At 36.3% G+C, this 14056-nt stretch overlaps 1 protein-coding gene across 8 annotated transcripts in view; it reads left to right on the top strand.

The window, feature by feature from the left end:
* The window catches only part of LOC139943500 (ras and EF-hand domain-containing protein homolog), a 43047-nt gene extending 29832 nt beyond the window's left edge, over window positions 1-13215 (top strand). For 5 of the 8 annotated variants that reach the window (XM_071940314.1, XM_071940316.1, XM_071940315.1 and 2 more), the window contains 8 exons: window positions 1317-1459; window positions 1772-1960; window positions 2624-2671; window positions 4050-4188; window positions 5999-6195; window positions 6518-6637; window positions 7725-7801; window positions 9323-13215. In XM_071940314.1, the coding sequence (XP_071796415.1) occupies window positions 1317-1459; window positions 1772-1960; window positions 2624-2671; window positions 4050-4188; window positions 5999-6195; window positions 6518-6637; window positions 7725-7801; window positions 9323-9419 (1010 nt within the window). In that variant the 3' untranslated portion in view covers window positions 9420-13215. The remainder of the gene's footprint in view (window positions 1-1316; window positions 1460-1771; window positions 1961-2623; window positions 2672-4049; window positions 4189-5998; window positions 6196-6517; window positions 6638-7724; window positions 7802-9322) is intronic. The other 3 variants (XM_071940317.1, XM_071940318.1, XM_071940322.1) reach the window with 1 other exon arrangement.
* Window positions 13216-14056: the final 841 nt, after the last annotated feature.

The raw sequence follows: 14056 nt of genomic DNA on the forward strand, positions 1-14056 counted from the left end.
CCATCTTGGATTACGTTTTCTTGTGTGTTTAGTCCGACTCATACTTTATTTGCGAGGCGAAATTAGTGTTACAAGTGTTACATCGATTCGCTAATGTGAAATAATTACACTATGATGTACAATAATAATAAAGCTGTGACGTCAAATTCACTTGGCATTTGCATTGCATACAGTTGAGCCATCTTTAATACTGCGCAGTAGGAAATTTTAGCTTAATAAAAACATTTGCTTTCGAGTACAGTTGAGCCATGTTTAATAATGCGCAGTAAGCAGACAAGAATTTCCACTCCAAAAACTATGGCAGTGTCAGATACATTTGTCATGGATATTGGCCTAAACCAATAAATTAAAACAACAATTTCACTAACATCTCACATGAATGAATGCCCTCCCTTTTTGCTATTAGAAATGTTGGTGTGAACAAAGACAATTGCTGTGACCTTTATTTTGTATTTTAATGTTTTGTTTTATTATGATATATGCGAAAACGGGTGCGTTTAATGACACTTACTACCAGCGTAAAGTTGCTTATACATTTTCCTGTATCTTATTTTAATTAACCCCGTAAAGTGCATAAACCCAAGCCTGGAATTAAATGGAATGACAGTATTGGAAGCTCCTTTTTCAAAATGATAGTCGCCTTGCCCTCTCAAAGATGAAATTTCAGGTCTGAAAACCCAACACAAACCTTAGAGATAACTTGCGCCTCGTCGAAAAGCACTACTGTTATTAGGGGTTGCCAAAGAATAAGGTCGTTTATCCGCTGGATTGTCTACAACACATACTAGTCAGCTGTTTCAAGGGAATTCCACATTGACTCGTATACATTACGCCTTAGTTTCTTGTGTAAGAACGAATATTTGTTTACACACCTGACCCAACCTGTGCTGAAGACTGTTGGATTACTATCAGTTAGTTTATCTCGAGGTATCTGACTAGCATTTTGAGATAAGCGTTACCAGTTAGTTGTCAAATGGCAAGTTGTATTCTCATAACATCCAACACGAGCCCTTGTGAAATAAAGGGATTATGCAAATTACAATTTTATTAACACATAACAAAGGTAAGTTATACGCTCGATACTTCAATGTCATTATATACACAAGACTGAGTGTGTGTGAAATGGGTTCGTGTTGAAATTCTTGTGTGTGAGTTGAGTTTTTTTTTTTTTCAAATACGTAATTATTTCCGATCTGATGTGATCCAGCGTCTTGATCCAATATCTAGGATTAGTGCGCTTTATAAGAATTATTCTGAACCATAATTATTATGAATATTGTTGTTATTATTATTATTTCTTACTATTTTGACATCAGATTCTGGTAACTCCACATTACGGGATCCACACGAGTTGGATTCAGAGCTGGAATCAAACTGCGTGGATGAGGATATTAGAAGGGCGACCCCTATCGAGGAGATTACAATCAAGGAAGCTGTGGTTGTCTGCGATAATCAACAGGTGGGTACAACTGACATTACTTTAGCCCCTTTCACACGGGAGAAATGTATGAAGTGTCCCTTGTTAAATTGTAGCATTGGTGTAGCAGGTGAATACAACATTGATTATTGGAGTTCCATTCACACGAGAGCAATCAGCGAAGGGTCCCTTGATTAATTGCAGCAAACGATTCATTGTTCAACGTTTTAATTCTATCTATGACAGCATAGTATCGTGCCACAAGGGTTAGTTTTGGGGCAGCTGTTCTGTTTGCTTAGATTAAGTGAACAATGAGGCACAGTGGTATCAAACAATATTTCTTCCCTCTTATAGCCAACCCAAACTCAAAGAGTGGAGTCTATAACGGATGACGTCACCGCCTTAAATAAGTCTGACGTCACGGTTGCTAAAAAGTCACCGGTCCACGAACCAGTCGCCTCTTTGAAGAATGAAAGACTGCAGCGTAACATCTCACCTCGTAACTCTGGTCGCAAGAGGGCGCTTCCACAGGTACCAACGAAGGTGAGATAGGGTGTAATATCACTAGACAATGCTACAGGGCTCAATGATATTGATAATGATATGCACATTCCATGTTAGCTGAACTTTGGCCAATAAAATAACCAACTTGGTGGTCGACCCTTTGGAGTCGAGGATGGTGATTTTGAAACCACATCCAATGCACATCTTTGTTGTTGCCACTTTACAGAAACCGCGTGCAAAATACTCAAAATAAACTACGTTGACCTGAGAGGTGCCCGTTGGTAACACTCCTGCCCGTTTACCATCTATAATGAGATATAATATATGACTTCAAATGATTGCCGACGATCGCAATAAAGAGCATTTCGTTGGTTGCTCTGTCAGTTACATTTTATGGGAAAGCTTAAACAAGTCTTAACATTGATGTGTCCATGACGTCAAGTTATATTTGCAAAATCACCAGAATGTGGGTTTGAATCTCGGGCATTAAATTTGTGTCCCAACTAGTGTCCAGACTTATGTGTCCCCAACCCCTCCCCCCCCAAAAAAAAAATAAATAAATAGATAAATAAAAATAAAATAAAATAAAATAAAATAAAATAAATACAAAAAATGTGAAATAGGCGGATACCGGCGCTATAAACTGGTACATTGTGAATCGTTATTCAGGTAACAATGTTTTATTTATTAATTGCTAATTAGTTTGCTGGATTTTTTGAAGAACTTTTCGGCAGTAGTGATCAGGAAGAGGTACACACAGATTGGTCTCATGGTTTAACTGGTTGCTTACTTGTTTGCGGTGTTTTTGCTGTTTTTATATTATGTTGATTGTAAAAATGATATTAATAGCAGATTGTGAAATAATGAAGTTTCAAAAAGCACAACCCGAAACACACTCTTGATGACATACTTTATTGATTATTTGTTTATTTTTTATTTATTTATATTGAATGTTTTGTGTGCAAATGACTTAAAAACAAGTAGAACTTGAAGTTATCGTACTACTAACATAATGTTTGTTGTTTGCTGTGTGGTGGATTTTTGCAAATGTAGTGTAGTTTTTTAATAATTTAGATTATTTTTCGGCCAGACATTAACACTTCTGGATAACTTCCGGTGAAACCAATCGAATTGCTTTTCAATTGAGTATCGTATTATCAGGGGACAGGGTGTGCTCTCATAAACGACATACCAGATGGAGATCAAGTAGAACAAATCGTAAAGGAAAGGGACTTATACGTGGGGTTTATAAAGTCTGCGGTGCTCTGCAAGGAAATGTGTGTACACAATTTGACACTACTAGGACAGTAGAAAGAACAAAATATATGCCCCAAAGGTCATATGATTAAGAATGTGTGTTGGTGGGTATTTTGGTTTTGTTAATACATAATATTGTAGTTCTCGCCGTGTTAATTTTGTTCTCACTGTACTTGGTATCAAAAACAAATCGACAAGTCGCATATTCTACAATTCAGTGGATACAGTAAGCAAACAGCCGTCAACGATGCTCAAACACCTTTGTTTAGATGTTAAACGACGACTATTGCAAATCACTTTGACGTAACCTTTTCTACCCTCGATATTAGATTCAATGAAACGATCTCAGAGTCCACCTGAACGTATGATACGTACGGTAACAGCCGTTTAAAGGAACACGTTGCCTTGGATCGGTCGAGTTGGTCTTTTAAAACCGTTTGTTATAAAATCGTTATGGTTAGAAAGATGTTGTAAAAGTAGAATACAATGATCTACACAAATATGCATCGAAATTGCGTGGTTTTCGTTTTACCTCGTCGACAAACACGGTCGGCCATTTATGGGAGTCAAAACGTTGACTCCCATAAATGGCCGACCGTGTTTGTTCGCGACGTAAAATGAAAACCGTGCAATTTTGAGTGATACTTGTGTGGATCATTATATTCTACTTTTAAAACATCTTTCTAACCATATGCATTTCATAACAAACGGTTTCAAACGCTTTTCATGGACCAACTCGTCCGATCCAAGGCAACGTGTTCCTTTAAAGATGTTACGTGTAGACGATAAACGACGACTGTTTCCCAACTCATTGTTACTTAATTAAACTCGGGCATAGTCCTCTCTAACCTAAATCTGTTTTCGTTTCTAGATACAACCAAAAAGACCTCAAAGTCCACCGGAACGTATGTACAAAATAGTGTTAGCTGGAGACGCAGCTGTTGGCAAGTCTAGCTTCATAATGCGCCTGTGCAAAGGAATCTTCCAAAGTAACCTCAACTCCACATTAGGTAAGACATCTAATCGAATGTTAACTAAACTTTGATTGTTTTTAGTGCATCACATACATCTCAGCAAAATAATTGTACACTTACAAAAACCAGAACAAGTCAACAGAAAATGTTCATGTTAAAAAGGGGGTTTTAAACAAAGTTAACACCGACTTCAATGAAAAGAAAGGAACCAATGCGTTTTCAACATTTACAGACTTTACAAGTGTATTTTCAAGATAGTTTTAAAGCTGTAGTGAGTGTCTAGTTTGAGATTCATGGGATAGAAAACATTAACGTTGCCTCGTCACATGTTTAGTCAAAACAATTGTGTGAATGGCAACAATTTCACATACATTCTTGTGCAAAACGTTTCGGCCTACATATTATTGCAGTCGAATGATTATGGAATGCGTCGTTCGATTTCTAAATATGTAAATCAATATGTAAACGACTGTACTAACTACAACTTATACGCAAACGACGTTAAGTAAATCAATATGTAAATTAATATGTTAGTCAATATTTATGTAAATGACTGTATGTACTAAACTACAACACGCAAACTCTGCTGGACATTCCAGAAATGATACTGGGTAAACCAGGAAGAATCCAGCTATGTATAACAGCAGGTGAGGAACAACAACAAACTAACTTGCACAGGACGTAGAGGGCGTATTGCCTAAGTAGATCATAGTATGTTGTAGAATTTGCCTTATTATCACGCGCATAAATGTCTGCACTTGAATTAATAAGAAAGTAATTTCACAATGTGGTTAAACACAGATTGTGTGAGTCATATGACTAATAATGTCAAAATGACTCGGTTGTGAAGCCACCCTAGTGTTTAGACTGGTTCCTTTGCCTTATCTGCAATGATGATAAAGACGGGTATTGGCTTTATACGTTTACACAAAAACGTACGAACTGCGTATCTCCGTGTATGACAACGAAGGTCACTTTTTAAAGTTCCCGGGTCCAGCCGGGAAGCCTGAGTCAAAGTTTGAAACAGGTTAAAAAAAATGGGATTTGTAATCTGGTTTTGTGTCAGTTTGTCGACATAATTTTGATCAGTTCCCTGTCAACTTTGTCCAAAGAGGTTTAGAGTAGACGTCTGGAACATCGGTGACCCCTTGAATTAATAAACCCAAAGAAGGGGGTTTTAGAAGATAAATTAATGTAGTGTGATCGGGATTGACTGTTTGTACGGTTCTCATGTTATTGAAATAGAAATAAAAATGTGTCTACCGCTACTGACAATGTATTGATTTAGTAGTCTCACATAAGCTTCGTGTAGTGCAGCAGTACGTACGTCATGCACATTATTTAATGGAGTGTTATTTTAGGGTAGATATTGATGTAATGTAGAACTCAAGGATAGTAATTAATGGAAGATAGACAGAGTCGGGACAGAAGTGGTTTATGATCATAATTAATTGACAATGGAATTTACCATCAAATCAACCATTATCAAAAAGGAAACAGCCAGACGGAATACATGGGATAGAATTAAAGGCAATTTGGAACCTTTCGATTGTTTCATCCTATAAAGGTTAATGTACACAATAAAACCAACATCTGCAAATTTAGTTTAAAAATATTTCGAATTCGGAGCGAATAAGTCCACGCAGGGAATTATATCTGGTGAGATTGAGAAACGTTGCTGCGGTAATAATTGTCAGACGTGTACATTCCCTTTTAATTATCACTCCGACCAAAGGCAAAACAAATTAGCTAAAAACGGGTAAAAAGTACCTACTTTATGAGTGTGTACTGTACACATTCAATACGTCATCTTAACTAACACCATTCTTATTCATACATAAAACAGGCGTCGACTTCCAAATGAAAACCATCGAGATAGACGATAAAGTGACGTCATTACAGCTATGGGATACAGCAGGGCAGGAAAGATTTCGTAGCATCGCCAAATCGTATTTCCGACGTGCAGATGGTGTTTTATTGTTATATGACTGTACGTACGAAAGGTCCTTCATTAATGTACGCGACTGGATTGAAGCTATTGAGGTAAGCATTAACACAAACATTAAAAAAAACTGCTGCTTTGTTCACCATAATATATATATATATATTTGTAGGGCAGTTAGACTATAGGTCTTCCTTATAAAAAAAACACGGTGAGTCCTGGATGGAGAAACTGATGCACAAAATGGTTTGGTATTGACGACAAAAGCTAAGATATAAACATGTTCATTAATAAGAATTTAACACAAGCTCTGATAATCATTGACGAAGGTCCGGACAATTACAACATCGATAAAGTTACCGTGTTTTGGTAACTAATTAAAAGTTAATGGAGTATAAAATGATGTTTTGATTATTTCCACAGGAGGGCGCTAACAAGCCGATACCGGTGATGATATGCGCTAATAAGGTGGATGCGCGCGCATCTGCACAGGCTGAGGGAATAAGATGCGTGCGCACAGAAGATGGAGAGAGACTTGCTTCGGTAAGAACTCTATTATTTCGAATATTAAGTATCGATTCTTCAGATTTAAATTTCAAAATTATCAATCAGTTCTTGTGTTGAATATTATTATTTGCTATCAGTGGATTGACAGTGTATGGCAACTATGCTAGCATTGTATATATTCGTTATTTAGTATCGAGTACATTATTTGACATAGTTTGCCTACTTACTCTCATTTTACTTTTGCTTAGTTGTCAGCAAACGTTTTTATATTGTTACTCGGTGTCTTTGTTATTGGTATTATTATTGTTATGCAACTAGTATTCTCAATGTTGTTGTCTTCATCATGTCTGTCTTTAATCTATTTGCCAGTCCGTTCGTTCTTGTCCCAGTTTATTGTCTATCCCCAGGCATCCCTGCATAAGCCTCGGCTTCCAGATTTTGCCTCCATACTCTATTTGTGTCCTCACCCTACATAGCTTTGTTTATTGGTTGTTCCTTAAAAAAATATTGTTTGTACTCTGTTATAAGATTAAAAATAAAAATATACAAATATAAGATTAAACGAATGAATGAATGAATGAAGAAGACACCCTCGGTATTTTTTTTTTTACAGTATTTCACATTATTGGTCATAGTCTTTTTTCAAGGTACATTGATCAAAACGACGCCACATTTTTCTTAAATAATATTATATTGTTTGTTTAATAATTATTCACCCAACGTTGCTTGACTGTAACTATTTGAGGTTACATAACTAGAATCGACCCCACAGTTGGCGGCCACATGTACATTGCATCGTAGTTATCTTGGTTGTAAACCAAGACGACATAAGCTATCGCAGAACTGGAGAACTAGCCGATATACAAATGGAAGGGGGTTCCCCTCTTTGCTCTTATAATCGATTACAATCTCCCCAAATTTACAAATATACCTCCTCCTCGAAAACCCTCAAATGAAATCCTTATATCCAGCACCCAGAACACGTTAAGTTAAAGTGTGAGAGGGTACATAATATGGTATAAATGTGGTATGGCCATACTACATTCCGAGTACAAATAGTAATGCACGAGGATCTTAAGATTGAACATAATTGATAAATGAATGTTATTGTTATTACCTACAGTCCTTCAACGCCTTGTTTATAGAGTGTAGTGCAAAGGATGGAAGTAACGTAGAAGAAGCAGTAGAAGACCTTACGAGGTATGGTCACATTTTATATTCTTGAACATCTGAAATTAACACACACAAAAACTTAATTTTATTGTAACAATTCTGAGAGTTGTTAGTAGTAACAAAGTTGTACTATATTCATACTGGGTTGTCAATACGCCTCTCTTAATATTTATGCATGACGTCATAATTCTTACCCAAAATGAGGCTAAGGGCGCACGTCCCCCCTTACTTGCAGTGGCTGCGCCCATTGCCTCGTTTTGAGTTAGCATTGTAACGTACCTCATGTATAAATATTAAGAGAGGCGTATAATACATCGTGATTTATTATGTGACATTACACTTTCCTCAGCAATATAGATTAAGATACAATCTTGGGGAATAATTAAGATAAATCCCAGAGTTCGCTCAGAGCCAGTACAGTAACTAACAGGGTGTTCAGGTTGGCGTAGTGGTGTCTACCCTCGTCATCCACCTCAAATAAGACCCCGGTTCAAATCACACCGCGGGCACTATGTGGATCGGGTTTTTAAGTCCCTACCTGATTGAGTGGCTTTTCCTGTGGTTTTCCTCCCACATCTAAAACTGAAACTTCCTTCCTTGTCTTCTCTCCATTGGGTTCTTGGCCAGTACAGTGAAGATTAAGTTCACGTTTCTGAGAGTCCTTGGCTTCACATCCAGAATTAATTAATGAAATGAAATTAAAGATGCCCAATAACGATGGAATGAAGAGCTGGTGCACAGTACCATGCATCAAAGCCAACACCATACCCGTTATGTAACGGAGGTTCCACACTATGTTCACATACTTGACCACACTCTTTTCTTCTAATACAAAAGATACCCTACATTCCTGTAAAGAATTCCTAAGATTCCCAGAACCCAATGAAGACACAAAAGGAGGAACACAATACTGCATATCGAGCACCAAATGAGATCTAAATTGCCCCGTATATCAAAGGCAAACGGTTCATTCAGATAAGGTCAACAACTACGTTTTAATTCATACCACCAGTTCAATAAGTCTTTTTGAGATGGTGGACACTGTAGGAATGCACTAGCAATTAGGTGTACATTTCTACTTAATAGCCACACCAAATAGTGTTACTGTGTTCACAACATCTCCAAATTGCTTATAGAGACGGCAGGGGAGATTTAAGAGCATTTAGATGCGATGTAGAACGACAACACATAACGTTTCGGGGAATGATGTATTTGTTGCTGAGTTGACATCAATTCCCAAACCCCTGAAACAATAAAAGATATGTTGCTTTGCTTCTGTAAGATTTATTTGTACAAGTTTGTAATGTTTGGAACTGGAAGATCGAAAAAGAACCCCGATTTACGGAATGTTCTTGCATGTTGAAGTATTTTTGATAGGTTCTATAATGTTAAATGTTACGTTAATTCACATGTTGAAGCAGTATTTGTGAGTCAAATGTCCCCAATGTAAAAGAATACACGCCCAAGGCTTAAACTGTCTGAGGTTTTATGTTTTATATGAGTTCATAATATATCTTTAATATAATATTACTTTAAATATAATTTCAGGAAATTACACAAGCGGGAAGATAAGGAGGTGTCTGAGAGTGGTTTGAGTCTCACCAATAACTACGAGAAGAAGAATGACTTCAAATGTTGTATATAAATATCGGGAGCAAAAGTCATGTACCAATGACGTCACAAAAGTGACGTCACATCCGGCTACAACACCACTCTTTTGCATAAGTTTGTATCTACTGTTGCACATTTAAGCTAATAAAGCCATGTTTTTTAAACTTGTACACAACAGGACCAAATCCAAATTAGAGATTGGTGCTGTAGTGACGGACCAGGTGTGAAAAAAATGGCCGACACATTGTTTAAGGTCATGGGTCATAATTTACCCACGTTTTCCACAGTTTTTTTCCATGGCAACAATAAATCAGTTAAATTTTTAACTTTTCTTAATGTTGTAAAAATAAAACTCAATTCAACCTCCTTAAGGCTGTGAAGGTTTCATTTGTGTAACAAACAAATCAACAATAATAGCAAAATTGCGTGTGGTGCTGGTTACCATTACGCTTATAGGGCTCATGTTTTAGTTTCTTCTATTTATTTGTTTATGTATTTATCTTATGTACAACTAAACTTCTGTCTATTTTATTTTATGATAGCGAATAATATACTCAGTCAACTTTCCGTGTTTGGGGTTTTGTAATTTTTATCCTTGGTCGTCTCTCATGTTCATTTCAAAGACCAGTCTGTATTCAAAAAGTATCAAATACGGACCAATTACAAATACGAACCAACTAAGAAGATCTAAAATAAGGCCATTTCCGAATAAGCGGCTATGGCTCTGGTTGGATCACAGTGTTTCATGCGTTGAAGCATACGATATCCTAAGCAACGCCCTTGACAACAGCCACAGGCATAGCCGCTAGTTCGGACATGGCCTCATTTCTAATTATCCTCATACTACAAAAAGTAAGAAAACAGGACCGTCAGAACAAAAAATTCGAAATATTAAAACCGAAATCAAACCTGCAACCTTATGGCTAATCTTCATAGAGCTGTTGAGTTTAAAATTGTACTGCTTAGAGCCAACACTTCTGGATTGGTAGGGGCCTAAAACGTGCTGGTCGCGTTTTATTGTAAGATTATTTATCAAAGTGGACGGTAATAAAAATCGTATCGTTTTTTTCCCTCAAATCTTTGGAACGAACTTGACAATCACGTCGTCATGTAGACGCACACGATTTTAAATAGATGTATAAACATGTAAATAATATAAATATAATAAATGTTTAAATAATTAAGTGTCTCAGAGCCTCTAAAATAATCTTAGGAATATTCACCGAATAATATTTTTGTTATGAAATAGATGTTAGAGGAGTATTTTAAATAATGATATTGTACAGTTGTAAATATATGGACCATTACTAAAATGCCGCCGCTTAGGTCTTGTTGCAGCTGTAAGGTGTCGATAATCAACTTCTATTTTTCACTGTTTATAAGATATATCATATTATTTGTGCTTTTGGTGTTTTAACATGGGTTAGTAATGTTTGAAGCTTTGCATGGTTTGGATGAAAGGATGTAACTATGACTATAGTAAACGTGTGGATACAGTCGTCTGTAACTCTCTTTATGAGATGAGTGTTGGCTCGACCACACCAACAGGTCTCATTTTCATGAAGCATATCAGCATACAAACTTCCTAAGCACGAACAAAATTTTGCTTGACAGAAGCTGGCAACCAACCAAACATAACTAACGTTTACATTGGTGCAACTGGTGCCCCTCCCTGAGCAGTTATTTTTGCTTAAAAGCTTTGAGATTCAACACTCATACAATGTGAGGTTCATACATGGTTGCAAGTTTACTAGTTATAGCTACTTCCTAACATTATATTTTTCTTCAGTATATTATTTACAATACAAGCAAAATATTTATTTTAAAATAAACCATTGCGCATATGGGGGCACAAAGTTATATTGCCTAAAATTGTACACTGATCAAACACATTATTCTCCAAAATGCACCATTATGGAACAATCTTTTTTACTTTTCCATTCACTTAACAAGTGCCCTCAGACTTTGCACACAATGCTCTCTCTGGAGCACACTGGACTCTTCAACATTCCAATGTTTTGCCATTGGTCTCCATAATGTATATCTAAATCAAGTACACTTGTAACATTTCTCAACTATTTGCCCGACTTTGCGAGGGTAGTTTCTCCCCTGCATTTTATTTTGTTAAACTTTTCAAAGCATCCCCCAAAAAATCATTTTTTAAAGATATTTATAAATCAACTTATTTATGAGTTAAAGCCTTTGTATGAAGGTGTTCGGTATTCATTGTGCCTTATTCATGGTCATCTCTTATTCATTCCGTCTTCTTTTGACAACGTGTCTTTTTTCGTTTCTAAAAATTTAATTTTATTTATTGGCAATTCAGTAAAATGTATTTGTTTTAATCAGCTGGGAAAATGTTTAAACTTTGCTTCTGAAACAAATAATTAAGGAGTAAATCTATGAATGTGTGTTTGTATACCACTGTTAAATAATCCTGTTAATTAAAAAAAAAAGTAAAATATTTACAGCAAATTTAAATATTTTTTTGTTAATTTTGAGCAGCTAAGACATGTTTTGCGTCAGTTTTTATGCACTAATTTAATGTGAAATATCAATATTTTAAGGTGGCAGACTCTGATATGTATTTGCAATAGTTTGATTTGAAATACTGCACTGTGCAATAGTTATATCATTCCTGTAGCATGTAATAATACACACTAAGCAAGAAATCTATAGCATGTGAATGTGAGAGAACCGTATACCTATAATCATCATTAGAATATTACTGTGCACTACTGGGCATGGCTTGGAGTTAATCCGGATTCCGAGTTCCTGGGGGTTACCGGAATTCCCGGAACGCAGGCTATCCGGTGCGATTGTAACTCGAAGTCTGCGTGAGGTTTGACAGAGATTCCCATTGGACCAGTAATCCGGATCAATTCTGACTGTGTTTAGATTATGGTGTACATAAAGCATCAACAAGTCTGTGATAGGTTAATGCACCATTTAGCACATATTATATAGTTGGTCTATCTGGGAAAATGTTGTAGAATTTTGGCTCCGGCTTATGCTGCGTCTTGACATGCGCTTTGGTAGTCTTCAAACAGCCTTAGCTGAAGCCTTAGTTGTGTACCATTAGTACTGGCTGTAACCACAGGTAATAACCATAGACAATCACAATCCGAAATTATAATCCAGGCAAATCTGAAAGTCAAACCACAGCTAGTTTTCCCCAGCCTTTCACCTCTGTGGATCCCAGTTCGAATCCCGCCCAGATCGGATCCACCCAAGCAGCGTGGAGTGGGTTTTCAATCCCTTACCAGGCACAATGCATAAATCCGTTAAGCAGAGAACACTGCTTAGCAAACTCCTCTGCTAAGCAACAAAATAAATAATAAGTGGAGTACAACTTAATTGAATTTTTTACCTGGCCCCAAGCACATAAACTTGCTTAGCACAGACAAGTATTGCTTGGCAGAAACAGGTTACCAGCCAAATTAACAATAAGTTTACACTGATATGGTTTCTGCCACATTAATTTTTTGCGTAGCAAAGAAATTTGTCAATCAGTCTTATTGCTTAATCGCTTTTTGAATTAGTTCCTTCTACCGCTTAGCCCGGCCCATAATCATGGCACTGCTGATTGCAGCAGTCTGCGCGTATCCTCGGAATTAAACACTTTTATTCACATTGGGTCCAAAATAAAGATTATTGATCCAATATATTGACTTGCCCTATCACGATTTAATTTCAGTATATTATGAGAAAATTAGTTATTGGACATAGTTGCTTGTATATTCAACTTATGTAGTGAATTACTCTTGGTAACCAATAAAAGTGTACTTTCGTGCAATCTCTTCATTAAAAAATAGTCACGTGAACTTTAACCGGTGTATTTTGTTACGTCATTGTTTTGAATACTTCACTTTCGCCCTTAAAAATAGAATTGGGAATCATCCTAAATAATTGGTTCAGTTCGTATAGTCTGCCTATACATCCACATACAGCCCATCATTTAAAGGATTTAGGTACTTTTTGTAACACAAAACACCATGTCCACAGATTACCATTAAACTTACACCTTTTTATAGTAGAAAGCTTACCTTAAAATATTAGTTGCTGTGGTGCTGTAGTTAAAAAAAAAGAGTAAAACTATGTCATGAAAATACGTTTTTTCATGCTAAAATCATTTTCGTCTCATGATCACTGTGACGAAAATTATTTTCATGACATTGTTTTACTCATATCTCAAAAACTACAGCACCTCAGCAAGTAATATTTTAAGGGAAGCTTTCCACTATCATTATCTTCAAACTGTTTAAGTTCAATGTAAATCTGTGGGCATTTTTTTTTTGTCCAACAAAAAGTACATAGACCCTTTAAAGACGTATTCTTGCCTGTTGTTGTTGCCTACCAATCATCAAGAAATAGGAATGTATGTGAACATACATCAACCAATAGACATTTCCATTGTTTAGAATAAAGAAACTGTCCTGGTTGGCATGGACGGCCAAATAGTTAGCAATACATCATATCGTTTTAACAGAACAAAATAATTCCCGAATTCAACACTTCTGCAAACAGCCATAAAAAAAAAAATACATGTATATCACAAGATTTGTTTATTTCTTTTCCAACAAATCCATCACAGTATTTTATTTGTAAAGCATTGTTCCAAACTGTGCTCATCTCGTTTGCTTTGCATTTGGGGCTTCCATATAGTTTTCA

The sequence above is a fragment of the Asterias amurensis genome, chromosome 10 (genome assembly GCF_032118995.1).
Source record: "Asterias amurensis chromosome 10, ASM3211899v1".
Taxonomy (NCBI): domain Eukaryota; kingdom Metazoa; phylum Echinodermata; class Asteroidea; order Forcipulatida; family Asteriidae; genus Asterias; species Asterias amurensis.